At 56.1% G+C, this 24,201-nt stretch overlaps 1 protein-coding gene across 1 annotated transcript in view; it reads left to right on the top strand.

Annotated features, from left to right (window-relative positions):
* The window catches only part of EFCAB13 (EF-hand calcium binding domain 13), an 81,499-nt gene that overhangs the window by 4,243 nt on the left and 53,055 nt on the right, over nucleotides 1–24,201 (top strand). Inside the window, exons 3-19 of the mRNA XM_044999942.1 lie at nucleotides 116–190; nucleotides 985–1,182; nucleotides 2,156–2,234; nucleotides 4,042–4,193; nucleotides 4,767–4,852; nucleotides 7,113–7,256; nucleotides 7,331–7,402; nucleotides 8,410–8,553; nucleotides 9,652–9,723; nucleotides 10,503–10,922; nucleotides 11,769–11,834; nucleotides 15,896–16,039; nucleotides 17,824–17,895; nucleotides 19,956–20,099; nucleotides 21,009–21,080; nucleotides 22,603–22,746; nucleotides 23,195–23,266. Coding sequence (XP_044855877.1) covers nucleotides 116–190; nucleotides 985–1,182; nucleotides 2,156–2,234; nucleotides 4,042–4,193; nucleotides 4,767–4,852; nucleotides 7,113–7,256; nucleotides 7,331–7,402; nucleotides 8,410–8,553; nucleotides 9,652–9,723; nucleotides 10,503–10,922; nucleotides 11,769–11,834; nucleotides 15,896–16,039; nucleotides 17,824–17,895; nucleotides 19,956–20,099; nucleotides 21,009–21,080; nucleotides 22,603–22,746; nucleotides 23,195–23,266 — 2,156 coding nt within the window. The remainder of the gene's footprint in view (nucleotides 1–115; nucleotides 191–984; nucleotides 1,183–2,155; nucleotides 2,235–4,041; nucleotides 4,194–4,766; nucleotides 4,853–7,112; nucleotides 7,257–7,330; nucleotides 7,403–8,409; nucleotides 8,554–9,651; nucleotides 9,724–10,502; nucleotides 10,923–11,768; nucleotides 11,835–15,895; nucleotides 16,040–17,823; nucleotides 17,896–19,955; nucleotides 20,100–21,008; nucleotides 21,081–22,602; nucleotides 22,747–23,194; nucleotides 23,267–24,201) is intronic.

Here is a 24,201-nt window from a genome sequence, read left to right as displayed (position 1 = left end):
TTAACCGCTCGTTTTCTAGCTTGCTCCAAAAATCAATCCGTGGGCCCTGGGTGCTAAAGGCCATTGGCCTTCCCTGCATGTTCTAACAGGCTTGGTGTGGCCTTAACCCCGCCAGGTTTCTGCCGGAGGAAAACCCTCGCCCCAATTCCCATCAGGCTGCTCCGGGAGGATTGCCAGTTTTCAAGCAGAGGTGAGTCAATCCTCCGCGTCCCAGGCAGAAGGATGGAGCCAGGAGCGCTCTTAGGCAGAGACAGCTCCAGCCATAACAGGGGACAGGTGTAATTAGCAAAGCAAGGATGGGATTCTGGTGACCAGACCCCCATCTGCGCTGGGACTGGAGAGAAGACAGGAGTGGATTGTAACCGCTCCAGAGAGGCAACCCTGGATACAGACAGACTCTCTGGCTCACACCTCAGGGTCTCCCAAAGTCCTGGTCACAGAAGGGACTCTGGTTCCTGAAGCCCTTGGGCTAAGTGTGACCAGAGGAGTCGGAGCTCTGCACCTGGGGTTGCAAGTGGAAACCCACATCTGAGGCGCTGGGGTGTTCGGTGACCTGTGAGAAATGAAGGAGTTCTGCTGATTGCAATTAACAGAGATCTAAGCAGGGTCGTTAAATGTGCAACTGCCATGCACTGGCCTCTGGGAGGGGCGGGGGGTGCATGTGCGCACACAAGCCACCACTGCCCCCTACAGGAGGGAATCAGAACAGCTCAGCTGTGAGCCATAGACTGCATCCTGCCGACAGCTAATGGAGAGTCGTAGGTGTCCATCCTATATAGCAGGCACGTGAGGGAGACAGGCTGAATCGGCTCCGGGGCAGGCTCAGCCTGATCTCCCCAGGTGCGTGGGTGAGCAGGGTGCCCCAGGGAATGCCCCATGGAGGCACGTCGCTCTGGGTCTCACGGAGGCGGCTGTGTGTCGGGCTGACGTGGGAGTGCGGCTGGCCACGGTTAGGGGATGTTTGGTTCTTCCCCCTTTGCTCAGATTTAAAGGGGCCGAGGAGGAGATGGAGCTCTGGGAGCCGCCGGACCAGCAGACCCTGCCACAGCCACCCCGCTCCTCCGTCGTGCAGGCTTGGCAGCAGAGCTCCGGCCACGGAGCAGCCGCGGGGAAGGCCGAGCCGCCGGTCTCCCCAGCTGCCGAGGCGTGGCGGCAGCCGAGAGGCTCTTGCCCGAAAGCAAAGTAAGCGAGAACAGCGCGGGGCACCTCGCGGCCTAGCTCCGTCCCTTTGGGGGTCTGGAGTCGTGCCCTCTCTCTTGCACCCAGCCTCAGTGGTGTGTGGCTGCCAGCAGCCGAGCCCCCCGGCATGGGGAGGCGTGTGTCCGTCAGACCCTAATGTTAAACTCCAGGCCTGGGAGGGGAATAGCCAGACCCTTCCTTCCGCTGAAGCCAGTGGGGCTTTCCCCTCCTTGAGGCCTGGCGGCCCCGAGCAGAGGTAACTGGGCTTCCCTCCCTGCCTTTGGGTCTCCCACGCGCTGGCAGGCTGACGCCGGCTCGCTGGGGCTGTGGTGGCCGTTCTCGCCGGGGATACGCAGCGAGCCGGGCCTGCATCCGCACAACCGTCCCAGCCACCCGTGGGGAGGGAACCGGGGGACCCCGATGCCGGATCCACAGGCGCCTCCCGCTGCAGCCACAGGCCCGACGCCGTGAGACGTCCGCCGGTCAGAGTCCTACATCGCCCGGCTGCGACTCTCGCAGCATCTAGTGACTGTCAATCAGTCTGACCTCCCGAGTCGGCCATCGCTTAGCTCTGGGTGATCCCATTGGCTTCGCCCCAGCGTGAGTCAGAGGGCTTGGGTTTCTGCCCTGCGTGACAGTCCACGCCTTGCAGCCGGAGGAACGTGCGTTCTCCTGGCCCGGTCGGGGAATGGCTCGCTGATGTTCAGGTCCAGAGCAGGATCCCTCGTGAAGTTTTCCCACTGTTCAGGCTCTTTAGAGTTGGGTTGTGGTTCGGCCTGTTGTAGAGACAGTCCCAAGCCACGATCTGGTAGCTCAGCTGGGACCCAAACTTGCCCGAGGTTTGACAAGGCCAGATCCAGCGTCCCTGCTTGGGCCCCGCTCGGGTAAAAAGCAGCCGGCTTGAAAAACAAGGAGACACAAAGAGGCAGAAAATAATGCCCAGGCCCTAATCCCTGGGAGTTTCTTGGTAATTCAGGCGAGATTCTGCGCCGGCGTCGCCAGTGAGGCACGTGAGATACAGGAAGCGGGTACCAAAGGCAGATAAAGCGACTGAGGTGAGAACCGTCCCGGCTGGTCCATGAGCACACAATGCACACAAATACACGCCTGCACGTACACAGACGGTGACGCAGGGGCACGCAACGGCCATGCGCGCGCGCTCACGCAGACACACCCACCTGCTCACCTGTGCACACACAGATAGGCATTCATAGAATCATACAACCATAGACTATCAGGGTTGGAAGGGACCTCAGGAGGTATCTAGTCCAACCCCCTGCTCAAAGCAGGACCAAACCCAACTAAATCATCCCAGCCAGGGCTTTGTCAAGCCTGACCTTAAAAACCTCTAAGGCAGGAGATTCCACCACCTCCCTAGGTAACCCATTCCAGTGCTTCACCAGCCTCCTAATGAAAAAGTTTTCCCTAATATCCAACCTAAACCTCCCCCACTGCAACTTGAGACCATTACTCCTTGTTCTGTCATTTCCCACCACTGAGAACAGTCTAGATCCATCCTCTTTGGAACCCCCTTTCAGGTAGTTGAAAGCAGCTATCAAATCCCCCCTCATTCTTCTCTTCTGCAGGCTAAACAATCCCAGTTCCCTCAGCCTCTCCTCATAAGTCATGTGCTCCAGCCCCCTAATCATTTTTGTTGCCCTCCGCTGGACTCCTTCCAATTTTTCCACATCCTTCTTGTAGTGTGGGACCCAAAACTGGACACAGTACTCCAGATGAGGCCTCACCAATGTCAAATAGAGGGGAATGATCACATCCCTCGATCTGTTGGCAATGTCCCACTTATACAGCCCAAAATGCCATTAGCCTTCTTGGCAACAAGGGCACACTGTTTACTCATATCCAGCTTCTCGTCCGCTGTAACCCGTAGGTCCTTTTCTGCAGAACTGCAGCCCAGCCATTCGGTCCCTAGTCTGTAGCAGTGCATGGGATTCTTCCGTCCTAAGTGCAGGACTCTGCACTTGTCCTTGTTGAACCTCATCAGGTTTCTTTTGGCCCAATCCTCCCCCAGACCTTCATACACGGTGAACGTGGCCCCCAAAAGGCTGGAAATGAGTTTCCCTCACGGTGCTCAGGGGTCCCACCCTGCTCATGTTGCTTCCCCCTTTGTCTTCCCCACCTCCCCCATCACCACAGCCCTTGGCTACATGCTGGTTTTGTACCCGGATCACTATGGCAGGTGGGGGGGGGATTTTCTTTGCTGATATCCTTGTACCAGTACACGCCCTCGTGTGGATGCAGTTGTCCTGGTGAACGGGGGCCTTGTCCTGGTGAACGGGGGCCTTGTCCTGGTGAACGGGGGCCTTGTACTATGCAGGCTGCTGGCCTGTCCCTATGGCCCATGATGGGCTCCCTGCCACACCCAGAGTCTATTTCCAGTTTTATTCTCCAAACACGCAGCTCTCGGGGGCTTTCCCCTTTGCCCCCTCAGTTCGTGCTACCCTCCTCCCGAACCTCCCCCAGACCGTCGGCCTGGACGTTACCCTTCCCTGGGGCCTGCCAGAGGAGCCAGCTGCCCTTCTGCAGCCGCTCCTGCTAACGGAGCCTTCTCACCTCTGGGAGGGCAGCCCAGGGCCCTTTCCCAGCCAGGCCTAAGCATGGAACCAGGCCAGCCCATGGGGCCAGCTGGGAGGGTAGCCGGTCCGTCAAAGACAAGGCTGGGCCTGACTCCCCTTAAAGGGCCAGGCTGGTCTAGCTTATTCCCCCATTAGCTATCCTGGTCCGGGGCAGTTTTCCCCTTTACGCTGGCATCACAGGTCCAGCCACTCCCCAGGGAAGCTGCTCCGGGCCAGGGGCCTCTGCATGAGCCGCTGACCGGGGCAGAGCCTCTGTTGTTGGCCCCAGATCACCCCCTCCTTTGAGACGATGCTGAAGCAGCGAGCAGCGAGCCGGAGGAAGAAGAAAAGCGAGGACCAGGGGTATGGCCGGACTCGGCCGCGGAGGAGCACGGCCGCCTCGCCCAGCTATCCCAAGCAGCGCGTCTCCCAGGCGCCCAGGTACCGACCGGCAGGCGTCCGGCGTCCCTCCTGGAGCAGGAGACGCTCGCTCCCTCTCTGTGCCCGGCGTGAAGCGTCTCTGGCCGGCCAGCGGCCTGTTCCTCAGTGCCTGGGCGGGCTGAGCCGTGTGAGGTCGCGGGGTGGCCCGGGGAAATGAGAGGGGGCCCAGGGCCAGTGGTTCAAAGGCCAGCAATCAGCCGGCTCAGATGCCGTGGTACTGGGGGGCAGAGTCAGAGAGAGCTCCCCCGGCCGTTTGCTGGCCTCTCTGCGCTGTGGGGCTTGGTCCTGCCCCCATGCAGTGGGAAAACGCCCAGCGGTGCAGAATGGGAACCCTGCCTTGGCGAGTCTCCGTCCCGCTGGATATCCACCGATCTCCCTGCTCCCGGCCCTGTGTGGGGCCGTCTAGGGTGGGCCGTGGAGCGGGGATTCCTGGCGGCCTCCTTCCCGCCCGATCCCTTTGGCTATGAGCCTTTCGCAGTGACCAGGGGGTCTGAGATCTGCGTCCCCAGGACCATTTGCGGTCAGCGACCCGGCCCAGTGCCGAGACTCTGTGTGCGTCTGCTTCGTTGGCAGGAGGAGTAAAGTCTTAAACAACCTCTACATGAATCTGTACGAGGAGGTGGGGGAAGACGAGCCCTGGGCTGTGCAGAGAGTTGAAGGTAACCCGGGCTCGCGCGCACCCCCTCACCCCCTGGAAATTGAATCGGCTCAGAGAGGCCGGTGGCAGCTGGTGGGAAATGATTTCTTTGGTCCTCCCACCAAAAAAAAAAAAATGTTGGGTGGAAATGAATTTTTTTTTTCATGTGTGGTGAAATCTTTCAGGTGTTTGTTGAAAAACTAAATTTTTGTGGGGGGTGGAGAGGGCAGGAGGGTTGCAGGGGGAGGGTTTCACCATTTTAAATAATAACAGCTCTGTGTCCCCTGTTCCCAGGCTGTCCGTGCACTCAGACGTGCTCAGGAAGATGACGTGAATCATGTCTGAGTTTCTGAGGGGCGGGGTAACTGGGAACAGTAAATGCTTTAAGAAAACCCCACGATTTTTGGAAGGGCTGGTTCACTCTAGCTGCGGAGGCCGGGTGGCCTAGGACATGGAGGCCTGGGTTCTGTTCTCTGGTCTGCTGGGTGACTTGAGCAAGCCACTTCCCTGCTCGGTGCCTCAGTTTTCCCATCTATCAAATGGGACTAATGGCACCTTCGTAAAGCTCTGGGAGACGGCCAGAGGAAAAGCCAGCCAGCCCTAGGCAAGCAGCAGGGATTAGCTGGTGGGGGGTCAGGAGGAGACTTTACCTGGGGACAGGTATCCACAGCTTCCTGCTGCAGGGGGTCTTACCTTCCTCCGAGGCAGCTGGCACTGGCCATTGTGGGGGGCAGGTTTCCGGGGTAGCTGGACCTTAGGTCTGACCCAGTCTGGCCACTCCTGTGCTCCTAAAAGGGCTGAATTGAAGTAAACTACGGACAACAAAGAGATGGAGGTTTCCTGCTCCCTGTGTTTTCCTGGATTCGGTCAGGCTGTTCACAGGGCCGCAGGCTTGTCTTCACTGCAGAATTAGCTTGGGCTGTAACTCTGGTGTTGCCTCTCTCCTGACTCCTGTCCACACGCACAGACTCTTACCTGGCGTGCGGACTGGTGGGGCTGGCCCATCGCGGGGGCAGGGACAGGCACCGCTGGATTTAGCACCACTCGTCAGCAGCTACCACGACCGCTTTAGGCAGCGCGAATGTTATTTCTCAGTGTGGCCGCTGCCACTCGAGCCACAGGAGCGAACGCGAGTGGCGGGAACTCGTGGTGACTCTGCAGTGAAGACACAGCCCTGGTGCAGCGGGCTGGGGCCCCGTGGGGTTTGCTTGTCCTCGCAGCAGTCTGAATCATCGCTCACAAGCAAAGATTTCCCTCTCGCTCCTCCCCGTTGGCTTTTCCAAGCAGCCCCTTGGTTCTGGTATGAACAGCCAGTTTGCATGCTGCTGGCAGGTGCTTGGGGCGGCATTCTGCAAGGGGCAGCAGTCCGTATGTTTTTGCCCCCAAGCAGCGTGCCGAATTGCCACCGTGGACGGCGGGGGCAGTCCGTGTGCCGTTAGGGCGGCTCGTGCGTTTCCGCAGCGGCGGCAATTTAGTGGCAGCTTCTACGTTCAGCTGTCCGCGGTGGCAATTCGGCGGCTTCTGTCTTCCGGCTGAAGACAGAAGCTGCCCCCGAATTGCTGCTGCTGCGGAAACGCGCATGCCGCCCTAACGGCACACGGACTGCCCCCGCCGTCCGCGGCGGCAATTTGGCGCACTGCTTGGGGCGGCGAAAACACTAGAGCCAGCCCTGGCTGCTGCGGAGGCTTTTGGCATTGCAGTGGGTCTGAGTCCACTGCAATCAGCAGCACGAGTCTGTGTTCACCCTGGCTGATGAGATCAGGAGCTGATTCTGCGTTGCCTGTGGTGGGACCCACGCTAACCCCGTGGGCTGTTTGTCCCCATTTGGTGGCTAGAAGCTTATGAGGCTGCTACATTCAGTGGCTAACGATGGTTAGTGAGTTAGCTCAGTGAGTCAGCAGAGGCTCCGGCTTTTATATCAAAGGGCCCAGAGAGCTCCCTGCAGGACCGTGCTTCGTGCCCTCGCTCACACCCGGGGGAGGAATGTGACCGGTCAGATCTGGTGGCCTCATGCACCCGCTAGGCGTCAATGGCAACGGGCGGCCGGAGGGAATCGGTTCCCAGAATCTGGTCTGGAACTTCGAGGTGTCGCGTTAATTATCCCTGCTGGTGGCCCGGGTTGTAGCCTCCTTGGCAAGGCACCTCGGTCCATGGCCTGCCCCTCTCATTGCCAGCCCCCTGGGAGCAGATTCTGCGTCCCCGGGGCTAGCTCCAGAGCAGGAAGGTGCCCCCTGCCCCTGGCGCGTACCCTGACCCGCTGTCCCCCGGCTTGCCTGCTCTAGGATTGCCGAAAGCCTGCTTCATCTTCAGCGCCATCCGAAACGGGAGAATTCACATCAACGACCTGCTCCTCACCCTCCACACGCTGGGCATCCTCGTGACCAGCACAGAGATGCGGAAGGTGCTGAAGACCATCGACATCGACGGTGAGTGGCCCCGCTCGGCGTCCCGCTGGCTTTTCCCAGCCCCTCCCCCTCTGACCCCCTCTCCTCTGTTGCAGAAAACGGGAACCTGAGCTTCACCGATTTCCTGGAAGCTCTGGATGAGACCTCGCCCTTTGCCCAGACTGAGGGTGAGTGAGGGGAAAGGAGGAGGAGACAGGGAGGCCGGAGGTAGAGCAGTGGGAGTCGGACAGAGCATTGCATTGCTTCTCTGTAATTCTCCATCCATCCACCACCAACCTAGCTCAATTTCATTGATTTTTTTCCCCCAATACACCTAGTTGTGTTTCCTAGAGTAATCTGAACACTGCACGAGGCCTGTACCTCATTAGGGTGAGAATACAGTCGATAGCAGCTGGAGTCTACCCTGGTCTCTGCGCCAGGGTCCTGGGTGATGTTTCTCTAGATGCAAAGAAACTTGCAAATCAGCCGACCCAAATGAGGAAGAACTTGAGTTGACCTTGAGGGTCCCATGAAAGAAACACACTGTGATTATATGCGTGTGCCTGTGCACGCATGAGTGTGTACATGGCCCTTCCCACAGTCTGCATCGAAATTCAAATGCACAGTATGTGAAAATAAAACCCCTCTGGTACGTAACTAGACTAGATCTGGGCAGCTACTGGATTTTTCATTTTGCGGAACATCCATGATTTTGCAATTTTGTTTCCATTCGGAAACAGAGCAAGAACAAAAGTGCTCAACGTTTCCTGTGCAACGAAATTCTGGAAAAGAAAAATCCATTTCAGGCCGATCGAAAAGTTTTTTGTTTTGCAAAAATGGAAATGGTTTGTTCTGATTCTGATTTGGATTTAATGGGGACATATATAATATCATTTAAAAAGGGAACCAAAAAGTTTTAGCGGAGCAGGAGATCAAGCCGCTCCATCCCCAAAGGAAGCAGAGACGCATGTGTTCAGATTTTCTTTCTAAATCAAATCATGTCAAAATAGACACATGTCCCCAAACCATTAGGCTTTCGACGGCTCGACATTTTCCGTCAGATTCTGACCTGCCCCAAACGAGCCACACCACAGCAAGCTCCTCAGCAAGAGGAGTTACTGGTGGTTGGGTCCTGCTCCTGCACCGTCTTCCTGGACCTCTCTGAGGCTCAGTGACCTGCTGTTGTTCCCTGCAGCCTTCCAGAACACCTACCAAGCCTTCAGCAAGATGAGGACAGGCCTGATCGCCGTCGACGACCTGCAGCCTGCTCTGATCAGCCTGGGCGTTGGGTTAAGCCTTGAGACGCTGCAGGAGGCGCTGAAACACGTTTACGTGAACAGTGAGTCTCTCACCTGCTGGTGCGTGGACACGGGTCCCCGTGTGGAAGAACGTGTGATCCCTTCAAAGTCAAATGCCAGTGCCTAGGGCCAGATCCTGCCTTGGGCTGGAAGAGCATTTGGCCTCCTGACCCCGTGCAGGTAGCAAAGCAAGATCTCCCCTTAGTGCTCCCGACAGGTCCTGCTGCCATGATCCCCAGTGCTGCCTGCTAGGGGGGTGAGCGAGACATGCGCACTGCAGCTGGAATCAGGCATGGTTCCTGTTCCAGGCAGCAGTCACACGCTGCATGGGCCGGGCGGCTTTCACAGCCCCATTGCAGAGGCAGAGAATCCCAACGCACACGGAGTCGCTAGGCGGCTGCTGGAAGGAGACAGCGTTACAGGGCTAAATCCTGACCCGGTTTACACCACTGCAAACTGGGAATGACTCCACTGAAATCCATGGTCTGAAGCCAGCATAAGCGAGAAGAGAAGCAGATGCATAAAGTCCTCTGTGTGTAGGGCTCTGGGGTGGGAGGGAGACGCCCCTTCTCCTTTCCAGCGGCTGATGGGACTGGAAGTAACCTCCAGAGGACAGAATCTTGGCCCTCTCGGCTCCCAGCAGATGTGGCTGGGGAGGAGCCAGAGTCCAGTGCTTAACGCGATCTGAAAAAATTGAGTGTGGCGGAAGGGGGGCTCTGTCGTAATCTGGGAGCCGCAGGTGTGGTAAGACAGTGCCTGACGGGCATCCCTCAGCCACCCAGCTCGGGTTTTTGTTTTTGTGAGTATATGTTTTTGGCAGGGTCTGTGACCCCTTGTGTCCTCCCCACATACCACCTGGAGCACTGGCAGAGCTCCCCACCCCCGGGTATGGCTCCTGGACCTCATTTGCAATCTTTTCTAAGAGCCGCTGGCCGGTAGGCGCCTGGTAAATGTGCCACATCCGGCCTAGCCATTTGCCTTTTACTCCTGCCCTGGGTTTCTCTGTTGCTTGTACCCTTGTATACCACCCAGCCCATGCTCTCAGAGCTAGCCATTAGTGTAGCCTCCCAGGCGGGAGGTGGAGGGGGCCCTCGTGCAGAGATCCCTGCTCCAAGCCTGGCCGGCTCTTTTCCTTGCAGAGGACAGGCAGCTGAACATCTCGGACTTCCTGATGGCCATGAGCGACCTCGAGCATCACTACGAGGATGTGGGTGAGTGAGAGGCCCAGGCTGGCCCAACCCTGGAGCACCGGATATGGTGGCCGCCTTCTTGAGGCTTGAACCAGGGACCTCCTGAGCTGCTACAGGTTGAGCTGTCAAGCTCAGAGCTGTCATTGACTCACGTCATCCATATATCTGGAACAGAGAGGGACCAGGGCGTCGCATGGACCGGGATGTCGCATGGAGTCTAAGTCCCGGGGAGGCCAACTGGCCCTGGCTGTGGGTGTCAAACCTGGGCCCAGATGCACCCAACCCAGGCACCAATTTTCTGCCGCAGCACGTGGCTCAATGCACCTTTTCACGAGGTTTTGGTGCAGACCCGAGCGAGGCTCCTTGGCTGTCCCTCAGCAGCTCAGGCTCAAAGCAGTTGCCGGGTGTGCCCCTGTAGAGTGACCGTGACCCCCGTTCGGAGCCCGCGCTGCCTGGATTTCACACCAGCCCCTTGGTTTTCTTTCCTTGCCAGCCCTACTCCATTGCACCCCCCCGTATGCTCCTGGGTCGGGTCTCAAACTCCCTCCCTGCCAGTCCCCAACCAAGGCCTCCCCTCCCCCACAAAGACCCAGTGGGACGGGAGAACGCCATCCTCCAGTCAGCAGGCTGTCCGGTATTTTGACTCCCGTCCCCCAGCCTCCAGGAGCCGGGTCTGGGCTGTGGGTGGGCCCACCTATTGTTGTGGGGTCCCTTCAAGCAGCTAGGCCTTAAGCAATGTCCTCCCTTTGCCCGTGATGCAGATGGACTCACGTGAGTGCCCCTGCCCTGTATCTCCGCAGAATCCCTGGCTCTTTACGACACTTTGAAGCCCAGGAAGCCTGGGCATGCATTTGACTTTGATGCAAAGCCCAGAGTTAGAAGAAGGACACGGTTGTCCTTTGACGTCAAGTACCTGCAGAAAGCTGACGCACCTCAGCCGGATTCCTCTTTAGCTCGTCATCAAAAACCATCCAAGGCTGGTAAACAATCTTCATCCCCGCGACCAAGGTTCCTTTCCTTCCAAGAAAAGCTCCCAACTAGATTTGATGTGGAAGACAGGCTGGAGGAATCGCCTAAAACCACCAGGAGGCGTTTGACCCAACAGAAGCCTGCTTGGAGCACTAGTATTGAGGAAGACCTAGAGGAATCTCTGGAAGAAGGGGAGAGCCCTTTCGGCCAGGAGAGGATCCAGAAGTCGCAGCAATTCACTGCAGCCAGGGGTGAGCCATTCAGCACGCGTGCCCTGGTAGAGCACAGGTGGGCAGTACGGCATGCACAAGCTTGTGCGTCTGAATGAGAAACAAAGTCGGCTCATTCAGAAACAAAAATATTGCATGTGAGTCCAAAGTAGCCAGCTGGTTGGCTTGGAGGGAGAATTGCCTAGTGGTTAGGGCATAGCGCGGGAGTCAGGGCTTCTGGGAACCATTCCCAGCTCTGCTATGGCCTTGCTGCAGGAACTTGGGCCAGGAACCACCCCAACTGCCCTGGTAAAGGTCGTGCACTTTTTGCTTGGCTAGGAGCAATGTTTATTTATTTACAAATTGTGCCCAGCTGGGCAAAACTTATAGGCAGACAGGGAAGAGGCCGGTAAGGAATTGGCACCTTCCCGGTGGCCTGTGCTTGGAACAGCGCATCCCAGGCAGTTCACCTCTGGAGTTAGTGCGGGAAACACCTGCTGGATTGGCTCGTCCGTCTCTCTGCCAGGACCTGCATCCAGCTCCAGTCCTGGATAGGGACCCCGGTGTGCTAGGGGCTGTACAAACACTGCCCAAACAGCTGGCCCCTGCCCCACAGAGCTTCCAATCCAACTCCATCGCCGAGTCCGTTTGCCGCTCACTCCGATCCCCACGTATAACCTTCCTGGGCTGGTACGTGGCTATTGGAACAGGCGCCTTCTCCCGGCCTCCTGCCAGCGGGAGAGGGGCTTTCGGGGCCGGGGGCGGAATGCGTTCTGCCCAGCATGCCTTGGCCGCGTCTAATTCTACGCACAGTCGCTTCGGCCGCGTTCCGGCTGGGAGGGAGCCACTGCACGTCTCCCCGGAACTGACCTGTTCTTTATTCCGCAGGGCCAGCGGGGACGGAAGAGCCGGGGATGGCTTCTGCTGCTGGCAAGTGTGTCAGCGATTATGAAGGTAACTGAAGGAGCAAAGGCGGAGAGAATTCACGTGTATCTGATCTAAATCTTGGGGGGGAGGGAATTCTTTAAAGGGGCCTCAGCCCAGCCTCCAATGTATGTCAGCAGTTTGACACCCACTAGAAGGTTCATTTCAGACCCGATGGCTAGTTAATGGCAATATCTAACCGCTAGCTGGCAGTGTTGCCTGAGATAGAGCACTGGACTTGGCCATGGGTGACCTGATTTCTATTCCCAGTTCTGCCACTGGCCTGCTGGATGACCTGGGGCAAGTCACTTCCCCGCTCTGTGCCTCGGTTTCCCCATCAGTACAATGAGGATCATGCGACCTCCTTTGTCAAGTGCTTTGGGATCGACTGGTCCCTTCTGACCTTTGAGTCTATGAGTCTATGAGACTGCTGAGCTCCGTGCGTGGGCCCAGTAAAGCCGCTAGATGGCTCCACTCTGGCATCTGCCTATGGAGGTAGGAGGTCCGAACCCGGGCGCCTGCAACACAGCAGAGGATCTGGCCTAATCTCCCTACACATACCTCCATACGCCCATCTAGCTGCCGTCAGTATTTAGGTGCCCGGAGTATCTGAGCCCTTCTCTGTGATGGAGGGCAGGCCCGTTACCCCGTTGTACAGAGGGGGATCTCAGGCGAAGAGAAGCTAGGGGGCTGGTCCGAGGTCACGCTGGGCGTCTGAAGCAGAGCACAGAACTGAGCTGAGGTCTCCTGAGTCCTATTGACCATCCCACCTCTCATCTCAGTGGGCATCGGCTTTGTGATTCCTCCAGGACTCCTCTTTCGCTAGAGGTTTGGCAAGTCCAAGGTGGCCTCGCAATCCTAGCGTATGTCTACGCTGCAATGCAAGCCCAGGGTTTGAACTCAGGCTCAAGCCTGACTCCCTTCCGTCTACACACAAATTGCGCTAACCCAAGGACTGGGAGTGGAGGAGCCAGGCCTGAGTCAAGCCCTCTTGCTTTGCAATGTAGAGGGAGCCACACTGGACTCGTGCTCTGGGAGTCCGCCAAAAAATATCCCACAATCCCAGGAGCCAACGTACCAGCTGAACAGTCAAGTTTGGTGGACAGTCACGTTTTCCCCCGTTGCACCAGGAACAAAGGGCTAGAGCGTCTTGGGAGGGCGCTAGGAAGTCTGGGATAGGGGTGGACTTGGGCCTGCATAATGCAGTGTAGACATTGGAGCCCCAGGGCTCAATCATTCCTAACCTGGGGTTACAAGCCAGTGCAGACGCTCAGACTTTTTTTCTGGGGACCCAGTTGAAGAAAATGGTTGATGCCCATGACCCCAATGGAGCTGGGGATGAGGGGCTTGGGGTATGGGAGGGGCTCAGGGCTGGGGCAGGGGGTTGGGGTATGGGAGGGGGTCAGGGCTCTGGGCTGGGGATGAGGGTTTGGGGTACAGGAAGGGCTCTGGATTTGGGGGGGCTCAGGGCTGGGCCAGAGGGTTGGGAATGAGTGATTCAGGGTTTGGGGTGGGGCTCAGGGCTGGGGCAGGGGATTGGGGCATGGGCAAGGTTAACGTCTGAGACTTACCGGAAGCACCCAGCTGCAGGTCTGGCGCCTAGGCAGAGATGTGCAAGCACTGCCCCCACCAGTTCCCATTGGCCGGTTCCCAGCCAATGGGAGTGCGGAGCGGGTGCTCGGGGTGGGGACAGCGCACGGAGCCCTGTGGCCCCTCTGCCTAGGAGCCGGACCTGCTGCTGGCCGCTTCCAGGGCACAGCGCGGTGTCGGAAAAGGTAGGCACTAGCCTGTCTTAGCCGGGCAGCACCGCCGACGGGACTTTTAATGTCCTGGTTGGTGGTGTTGACCAGAGCAAGGCGACCCAGTGCCTTATATACCACGACCCAGTACTGGCTTGTGACCCACGGATTGAAAAATAGGGCAACGAACTGAGGGCCTGCACACTTGAGTTCTACTGACCCTGGGCTTACACGGCAGTGTAGCCAGACCCGTAGATTTAAAGGCCGGGAGGAGCCATGCTGGTCCGCTAGTCTGGCCCCCTGCAAAACACAGGCCAGAGAATCCACAGCCAGGTCTCTGGGCTCGATGGAGAGCGCCCAGAGTGTTCCAAGGGAGAGTGGTCACTATGGCTGAGAACAGAATGCTGGGCTGTCACATGGAATGCGGCTCCCCCCGCGCCCGGCGCCAGCAGCAGGCTCAGGGTCCCGGGCGCTCCCCTCTGATGGCAGCGAGCCGGCCAGCAGCTCAGGATGGACGCGGCTCAGGAGAAGCGTGGAGGGGCACGAAAGCGGCGCGGCGCGGCAGCCACAAAGAGGAAACGGTCGTGAGGGTGATAGGGAGCCCGGTTGGCAGGACTCCTAAACTTCAGGGTGAGAAGGCCCTACCCAGCCTGGCTCTTGGGACTCTTGATTTAAAAACTTGTGAGAGAACCCAGGGGAGGAGAGTCAAAGGTGTCTCTTGGGTACGTCTCTGGCTCTCTTACCATAGTATCTGCCGCTCTTTTAATGTGTTTCTGCCACCCTGCGTGATTAGCCCCGTTTTATGGACGGGGAGCTGGGGCACACGGAGACTAGGGGACGTGTCTGAGGTGTCACAGCAAGCCCGTAACAGAGCCAGCAATTGTACTGGGGTCTCTTAAGTTCCAGGCAAGCTGCCTAGCCACGGGTCATCCTTCCTCGGTCACTTCTTCTGCCAGGACTTGAACCCGAGTCCAGCTGGGTGTACAAAGCGAGTGAGGCCTCTTGGGGCCAAAGCGTTAGCAGGTGCAAACACCATAGACAAAGGGCTGAAGTCTGCTCTCATTCACAGTGGTGTGAATCTAGGGTAACTCCATTCACTGCAGTAAATGATGACAGGATTTGGCCTCAGGAGCGCTGGGGATGGTGCTGGGATAAATGGAAAAAAAATGCAGTGTGGGGCTGTGTTAGCTTATGCCCTCCTGTTAATTGCTTTTCCTGTTTCCCCACTGCTGAGCCTGATTCCTCCACCCCTGCCCTGCACCTTGGGTCATTGCTCACTTCTCTGCACTGGGGGTGCCATGTGAGACCAATGCAGAATGGTTGTTTCACGCTCACTCTCAACTGTGTGAATGGTATCCCAAGATGCAAGGAATCAGACTCACTCACTCCGAGATGAATTGGGCACGAGCATTTTGAGACACACCTTTTGCCTTTGCTGCATTTGAAAGGACACATAGTGAACCCTGGGGGTGCCCTGGCATAGCGGTATGGTGCCTCCTGAACATCCCCCTGCTATTTCAGTTAAGTACAGTATTGCTTTTCACTTCCTGTCCAAAACCATTGCATAGTGTATCTGTACACTGTCATGCAGCTGTTGCATTCCACTCCAGAGATGCTCCATTTCAGTGGTGGATGACGTGTTTTATTTATTCATTCACACACACACACAAATCCTCTAAGATAAAAGACTCACTAAATATCAGTTTATTACGACTTATTATTACTCAATAATTAAATTGGTAACTTCACCGGACCCAACTCGTGCTGATTGGAAAATGTCTGGGTTTTGTTCTCATGGAAAATTTCAACTGCTCAGCAAAAAGTCAAATGCTGAAATATTTCACCCCAAACATTTTGATTCCAAAACCCTGCCATGGTGCCTCATGGGAGCTGTAGTTCAGGAGCCTCATGCTCCCATTCTCCTCTATAGTCCAGGCTCCTTGGTCAAACTACCTTTCCTGTGATGCACCACAGCCTCACCTTATGGTGATGGGAGGTGGTGCATCATGGGAACCCTTAGCTTTGGTGTATCATGGGAGATGTAGTCCAGCCTGGAAGTCTAGCCCATAGACAAGAATATGGGCATGAGACAACTGAACTACAACTCCCATGAGGCACTGAGGTGGGATAGCTGAGTAGAGTGTATTTGGTTTGGGGACATTTGGCTTTTTGATGAAAACAGTCATTTTTCAGGAAAAATTCAATGTCATCAATAATCTGGTTTTCTGTCACAAAACAGTTTAGATGGAAAAGTTTTGAGCCGCCTAGAAAGCAGCTAGCGTATCATGGGCACGACCATAAATAAATCACAACAGCGACTGAATAACCTGCTGTGCGTTCTCTGCCTTGCAGCCTTACAGGACGCCTTTGAGATCGTCAGCAAGATCAAAGCAGATAACATTGAGGTGGGTGACCTGCGCTGCACTCTGCGAACCATGGGCGTCCCTTTCACTGACGAAGAGTTCCAGGAAGCTCTGCAGAAAGTGACGCTGGAAAGTGAGCTGTCTGTCCGTCCGTCTGTCTGTTTTAGCAGAGCATGTGTGAGGGGAGGGGTGTACACAGGCCAGAACACAGCCAGCTGGTGCCTGCACGTGTTCCAACCACTATGGGACCCCTTTGACGTAAAATGCCAGGGCTGGATGCTAATCTCGGTTACACCAGGATACAGTCTAGAGCAGGGGTTCTCAGGACACATTAAACCCTGGACTGGGGTGGGGGGAGGCAGCATGGGTCAGGAGCAATGGAGGTGGATGGGGGGGAGTCTGTGGGGGGCTGAAGCCTGTGGCCGGAGCCTGCTGCCCTGCCACTCCAGGGCTGAAGACCGAAGCCAGAGCCCAACTGCCCCTGGGAAAGTGGGGAACTCATCAGCTGCCTGGTTCTCCAGCATTGTGCCTCAGGCGCAGGGCTGCCCGGGGGGGGGGAAAATGGGGCAATTTGCCCCAGGCCCCACAGGGGCCCCCACGAGAATACAGGATTCTATAGGATTGCAACTTTTTTTTATGGAAGGGGCCCCCGAAATTGCTTTGCCCCAGGCCCCCTGAATCCTCTGGGTGGCCCTGGCCAGGTGTCTCCAAAGGGCGGGGCGGGCCCAACCTCTGCTGGCACCCCAGCAATCAACACCAAGACGGTGCATCCAGGCGCAACAGGGAGCGGGAGCGGACACCATAACAGCCCAGGAAGCTGTGACCACAAGAAAAGCCTTTGGAGAAACGCTGGAGTTACTCCAAATCTGCAGCAGTGTTGCTGAGAGCAGGTCTGGCCCCCTGAACTGCAAAGCGGAGGATCCAGAGTGCCCATTCGCCGCATTGACCAGACTAAAACGTCATCTCTATGTAACACATGGGCCAGACTGCCTTAGCACACCGAAATGCAAAAATCCTATGTAGTGGAATTAAGCTCTGGCAGTCGTGACGAGGGTTGACTCCGCTGGTGTAAATTGGAACAGCTCCACTGAAGTCAGTGCAGCAACTCCCCTTTACCCCGGCTCAGCGTCTGGCCCATTGCTGGGTTTGCCCTTTGCTCGCGTCAATCAGGAGCTGCCATATGTTGTGGTGAGGCCTCGTCCACATGTGAAAAGTTGCACTTTATCATCGAAATTGGTTTTAAATCCGTCTAGTAAAACCTGTGCAAACCTTTAATGTTGACTCACTTAATCCAGTTTAACCCTTGCTTAAATTGGTTTAGCTCAATTCAGTAATGTACTGATGCAAGCTAAACTGATTCCGACAGGTTTAAACTGGGTTAAGTGCATTAAAGATGTGTTTTTAAAATCAGTGCAGCGAGCCCACTGCAGGTTTTCTGAGCTAGACCAGCCCTAACTTCTCCTCTCACAGCACTTTGATCCCAGTGTAATTCTGGCAACTTCAGTGGAGTGACTCCGGATTTGCGCCAATTTGCAAACGCATCCCAGTCCAGAGATCTGGCTTCTAGGCACATGGCTGAGTTGAACAAACAACCCAGTTTATAGAGCTGGGTGATCTTTCAGTATCCAAACAAAATATCCTGTGCCCGCTGTCGATCATACGATAAAACAGCTGGAGGAAATGGTCAGGCAATCGATAAAAGGCCAGATCCTCTGCTGGCGTAAATCAGTATAGCCCCACTGAAGCCTATGCAGTGACACTGATTTACAGCCCCAGAGAATCTGGCCCAAAATGTCTATTTCAGATGCTAGCCTGATTCCAGTGTGTTCCACAATCAACCCCTCTGTGTGTCTCTCTCCTCCTGTCTCTGTGTCCTTCCCCATCACCTTGTGCTTTGAACCGTTCTTTACACGGCAGAAGATGGGACGGTGAACTTCAATCGCTTTATGGTGGCTTTGGCCAACACCCGGCGCTTCTCCGAATTTTCAGGTGAGTGGGGACCTGATAGGGTGGGAAGATGGAGGGTCAACTTGTGCTGTGCTCCATAGCCCTGCCCTCCCCTGCTCCTTGTGTACTCACTCATACTGGTGCAAAGAGAGTGCATCAGATCAGAATGGGTGTGTTTCACGCTCACTTTGCACTGGTGTAAATGACACACTGTGCAGGGGGTCGGCGATCACTCGATACAGTAACTCCTCGCTTAACGTTGTAGTTATGCTCCTGAAAAATGTGACTTTAAGCTAAAGGATGTTAAGTGAATCCCATTTCCCCATAAGAATGAATGTAAGTAGCGGGGGGGTTAGGTTCCAGGGAAATTGTTTTCATCAGACAAGCTATATTATATATAATACACACACAATATACGTTTTAAAGAAACAATTTAATACTGTACACAGCGATGATGGCTGAGGTGGTGAAGTCAGAGGGTGGGATATTTCCCAGGGAATGCCTTACTGCTAAATGATGAACTAGCAATCGGCTGAGCCCTCAAGGGTTAACACCTTGTTGTTAATGTAGCCTCTCACACAAGGCAGCATGAAAACGAGGGAGGGGAGACAGCCTAGCAGACAGAGACAGACACACACCTTGTGTGTGGGAGAGAGAGAGAGCGGGAGATGCACACTGCCCCTTTAAGGAAGCTGACCCACACTTAAGTGCATTGCCTTTTTAAGTGGATCAGGAAGTTGAGACAGCAGCTGCTGCTGTCTCCCTCCCTCCGTGTCCCCTCCCTGCTCTATATGGAGAAGGGGTAAGTGGGGTGCAGGAGCAGGGGGGAGGGGACACCCTGACATTAGCCCTCCCTCCTTCCCCCCTGTGCACAGCAAGCAGGAGGATCCTGGGAGCCGCACACGGCAGTGGGGGGAGGGACAGCTGAACAATTGATAGCCTGCTGGGCAGCTGCTGCACAGGGAACTTAGGGGAGCTGATAGGGGGGGCTGCCGGTCCACCCTGGTTCCAAGCCCCCACCAGCTAGCTCCACCGGGCTGCTCTTCCTGCAAGCAGCGGACAAAGCAGGCGGCTGCCAAACGACGTTAGAAGGGAGCATTGCGCAACTTTAAACGAGCATGTTCCCTAATTGATCAGCAACGAAACAACATTAACCGGGACGACTTTAAGTGAGGAGTTACTGTACTTAAGGTGCTTGCAAGAGCTCTGCCTTATTCGGAGACTGGTTCCAACCGGCTGTGCATAACAAGATCTTCCCGGGGCCCTGCCCAGATTCTGGCTGGGAAGCTCAGCCCTTAACACCATGCTGGGTAATGGAGAATCCAGTTACACAAGTGGTGGCAGGGAATGGGTTAAGTCCCCTGTGCCCGGATAGCGAAGGGACTCTGCTAACAGGGCGAGGGCTCCTGGAGGAATGATTCACTGGCAGCAGGCGGCTGATTGCCTGATGGAAGGGTGCACGAGCTGGAGTGGGGAGAAGGAGACGGTGGGAACCCCGAGGAAGAGGAGCTCCTTAGGGATAGCTCCAGCAAACGCACTGTTCTCGCTTTGCTTCTCCCTTCATTGGGCTCTAAAAAAAACCGGGGCATTTTGCAGTCACTCCTGTCGGTGCACCGCTGGGATGCTTGGATTCAGGTGAGAGGTGCAGATGCTGGCGTATTATTTGTTATCCGCACTGTAGTCATGGACCCCATCGTGCCAGGTGCTGTACAGACACAGAACGAAGAAAGTCCCCAAGTCCCCGTGTAGACAGCACTAGGTCACATTCTGCCATTAAGCTAGCTACTGCCTCGGGGAGTGTCAGCCGTGTCACCGTAGCGTTTTAAGCGTAGAGAAGCCTGCAGTTAGAATGTACACGCTACACTAGTGCTTCCCTTCCATTGCACACGCTAACGGTCACACCCAGAAGGGCTCAGTCCTCGTTTAAGCACCCAAACAAGTGGCCAGATTTTGCAGAGCTTGGTACATCGCGTGCCCTGTGGGGTGCTGAGGACTTCTAGACGACTGGGCCTCGTTTAAATGCTTAAATGGGAGCAGATCCCTTTGGAAAGCCAGGCCCCTCCTGAGCAACTCAGCTGCTTGTTCCCTCTGCGTGTCCGCAGTGCTGAAAGACGCCATTGCTGCCCTCAGCAGGATGGAAGGCGACAAGGTGGCTGTGAGTGAGGCGCTGTCCTATGTGAAGAACATGGGGATCCATTTATCCGACGACGAATTCCAGCAAGCGCTGCAGCTGGTTTCCGTGGATGGTGAGTGCGTGGGGTCAGACAAGAAATGACTCAGGACTACAGTCCCAAGTAAGTGTTGGCAACTCTCGCAATAGTCGGTGGCTTCCTTAAAGCCCCAGCTCCTTGAGTCACGTGATTATGTGAGAAGCCTGGCTTTCGTTCTTTAAAAAAGTAAGTTTCTAGCCCTCGGGGTTGCAGGAAAAAGCTTGAAAATGTGGCCTGAGTGCAACCTAGAGGCTCAGAACCCGGAAAGGAAATTAAAGCCACTTAGCGTTTCACCCGCTGTTCTGTGGGAAGCCTGTGTAGGAAGCAGAGGACAGGAGTGATGTGTTGGTCGGTGGTAGCCTGTGTTGCTGTGGAGACAGGCATCAGTGTTCTGTACCGGCAGGAGTGTACTAAGCACTGAAACCCCTCGTGCCGCTCTTCATACCACTTCAGGGACGCTCTGCCTGCTAGCTCTGGAGTCAGGCATCCTGGCCTAGGAGACGGCACTAGGCTAGGATGTGGTCCAGGCTGGTTCTGTTCCCAGCTCTGCCGCTCTCCTGCGATGTGGCCTTGCGTGAGACACTCCTTTGCCTCTGTTTCTCCTCCCACACTTTGCTAGACTCTAGGGGACTCTCTCTCTCACTGTGTGTTGGTCCAGGGGTGCCGGAATGGGGGGGGCCAGGGGCCCCCTCACTTTTTACTGGTTGTAGGGAGAAGAGATGGGGGGACGGGCGGAGAGGAGCGAGCAGAGGGCAGTGCAAGAGCAGGGCCTGGGTGGGAATGGGCAGCGTGGGGGCTCAGGAGTGGCGTGGCACGGGGTGGGCGGGGCCATGTTTCCGGCACCTGTGGTCCCCCCACTTTGAGGGTGCTTCCGCCACTCCTGTGTCGGTCCAGCACTTGGGTGGTGCTGTTGATTGGTAACCTGAGCTCTTCTCTCCCTTGCAGCTAACGGGAAGGTGTATATTAAAGATTTCATTGAAGTCCTGACCAAAAGCCCGCGGTTCTCCAAGCTGTTAGGTGAGTGGGGGCTCAGGCGGACGGGAAGGAACGCAGCACATGGGCCCGGGCTCTTTCTCAGTGGGCTCGGACACTCGTTTGATTGAACCAATCCATTTCCAGCGTTTGGTGACCTTTGAAACCAGCTCCGTTAGGTGCTTTTAACACAAGGGGCCTGAATTTCCCCTGCTATACGCTCCAGGTAGAGAGGTGGGAAACGGGGCTGAATTCGCCCGTAAAAACCAGGTTGATTTTTCAAGCTCTTGCATGCAATCTGGATGAACAGTCCTGAGGCCAGATCCTCAGCTGGGGTAAATCAGCCGTAGCTCCACTGAGGTCAATGGGCCTGATCCCCAGCTGGTGGAAATCGATGTCGCTCCAGTCAGGTCGTTAGAGCGACATCGATTTATGCATGATTTACATCTGGCCCCTGGGATCTTAAAATGGCTCCTGCCTTTCAGATTAAGGGCTGTCTGTTAGCAAGAACTCAGTGTTAGCCAGCAAAACTCTTCCTGCAGGGCAGCAATCCCCCAGCAGGACAAGAGGGATTTTAAGGCTCTGGGACTGTACAAGAAATGAGAATTGGGCGAGCAGAGGCACATCATACACCAGATTGTGCTCTCAGTCACACTGCTGCAAACCAGGCCTGACGTTCCCAGATTTACACCAGTGTGAACTCCGAATCAGGCCCTCGATTTCTAAGAGCATGACGTGGTGGAAACGTTTATTGCTCTTCAATTAAATATCCAAGTGGGGAAGGTAAAAAGGCGGATTTGTTTGTCAGAGGAACCTGTTATGTGTTTACTTGTCACTGAAGACGAGCTGAGAGCTTTGATCCTAATATAAAAACACTCTCTGAACATTCCCAGCTGTCTGCTCCCGGGGTGAGGGAGGTACTGCAGTGTGCATGTGTCGCCTACACGGGTCACTCACCTTCTGCCAAATGGGGTGTCGGAGCTGCACGTGTGTGTGTGTGTGTGTGTGATTATGTCGCCCTCTAGTGGCTGCAGCCTACAGAGGCGGCTGGGTCTAACACCAATTGCAGCAAGAGAGATGCTTCTTCAGGTGGAGTACTAGAGACTTGTTTTATTGGAGCAGAAGGCTCTAGTCCCACCCAGGAATTCGATGTCCTTTTCTTCACCAGCAAAGGCGGTCATGTTGGCTAACTCACGTTAACTACCATGGCTTCAACCCCATTTCACCCCAGCAAATGTCTTCAAAAGTGTTAACCTCTGTCTACCCTAGAGGGAAAATCACGGTAGCTTACATGATGCCAACCGCAACTTCTTTCTCCCATTCAAGACAAGGCCAGTGCAATGCAGCTGAGTCTGTATCGAGGGGTCAGATAAGAGCAGAGAACAAACTGGCCAGTTTCCCGTAAGCTAGTGAGCTCCGTGCGCAGAACTCCCTGTTCTGGTCCCGACACTGGGCGCTCCACTAGCGTATTGACTCTGGATTGGCTGCCGTGTTCTACCTCCCGTCCCTCCGGCCGCTAGTTTCCTACCAACGGCCCGGCTGCCGTGTGCTCTCTCCATGTCTGCAGTGCTGCGGGACACCATTAAAGCCATGAGCCGGATTCGGGGGGATCTCATTGATGTGCAGGACCTGGAGAGAACCCTGGCCAACATGGGCATCCATTTGAGCAAGACGGAGTTCCAGGAGATGCTGGAGTCTGTGACCGTTGACAGTGAGCAATGACGGGGCTGCCCTCTTGGCCTGGGGGAACCAGGCTCTCCTGCTCCTCGGCCTCCATCCCCAGGCAGCACGGAGCCATGGAGCCTCTCGACCCCCCGCCCCCAGCTGCATGTGCACGGGAGAGGGGGGCCGTGACTCTGACACTGCCCATGAGGCACATAGGGGCTGTGACACCAGGCTCAATCACCCAGAATTCCTTCGGGGAGGGTCAGCTGCAGCATGGCCCCCATCTCCATATTAAGCCCAAAGACGGGAGGCAGGGGGGTCCCTAACTCGCAGCCCTGGGTGTTTATCGGTTTAAGGGACTCGTTCCCCATCTGGGACCTCGTAAGCACCGATCCGAAGCCCCAGTGCGCCCTATGGATGGCCGTTTTCGGATGTCAGCCCCCGTGTGCCCGGGGCCCCGTCCGCCCCACGGCTGAACCCCCTTTGCCTTGCAGAAGATGGAAGAGTGAAGTTGGAACAGTTCATGAGGCTGGTGTCCAAGACGCGGCGCTTCTCTGCGCTGGGAGGTGAGCGAGGGCCTGGATGGGGGAGAACGTCCGGCTGGGGAGAGAGGGGAGAACCTGGCCCTGCCCTCGCCTCCCCAGAGAGCCAGTGCAGCTGGCCATGCTCCAGCCTTTCCTCATGCAGGGAAGTGACTGGGGCTAGGGGGGTGCATGGGCTGACAGCCAGGACATCTGGGTTCTAGTCCCAGCTCTGACCTGCTGCGTGCCTCAGTTTCCCCTCTGTCTTGTCAGGTCTTCAGGGCAAAGCGTGTCTGTTCAGTGCTCAGCGTGACGGGGTCCCGATCTCAGCTGGGGCCTCTAGGTGCAAATAACTGAGCCTGTGCATCACAAAAAGGTCCTTCCCTGGCTCTCCCCCACCCCCATGCCTGCACAGCTGAAACGCTAGCAGAGTTTTGTACCTGGAACCTGCTTCTTCCCAGCTCCTGGCTTTCTGAGGCTGGCAGCACATGAGTTCTGCAGGCCTGGTCTCTATCTGCCCCGGGAGCCCTCTTCTTGGGCTGGGTTCCTAGCAGCTGGAGCAGCCAGCGCGTTAGCCCTGCGGGCACTGCCGTCTGTGGCTTGCTTTGCCTCCTCCGTTTCTTCACTTTCAGGTAACGGAGCAGCTGGCCTCAGAGGGACAGTGGCTCAGTGGTTAGGGGCGTAGGCTGTGACTTGAAATTGAACCTGGGTCTTCCTTCCTCTGCCCCAAACTTCCTGTGTGCCCATGGTCATGTCACTTCACCGCTCTCTGGCCGGGTAAATACATTGAAGATGGCGAGGTGATCGAGCACTAGGCTCCGGGCTGTATAACCCGGCTCTCCCCTCCCCTGCTGTCTGAACTTCACCTTATTTTCTATAAAGGGATGAGCCTGTTCTGCTTCCCCTGGGTACCGCTGTAGCCGCTCTGTTCTAATCCGAGGAAAGAGTCGAGCCCTCTCTTCCCATCTGGCGTCAGTGCT

Source organism: Mauremys mutica, chromosome 25, assembly GCF_020497125.1.
Source record: "Mauremys mutica isolate MM-2020 ecotype Southern chromosome 25, ASM2049712v1, whole genome shotgun sequence".
NCBI classification, from domain to species: domain Eukaryota; kingdom Metazoa; phylum Chordata; order Testudines; family Geoemydidae; genus Mauremys; species Mauremys mutica.
The sequence above is the reverse complement of the archived record's forward strand: the minus strand, read 5'-3'. Positions and strand labels throughout refer to the sequence as shown.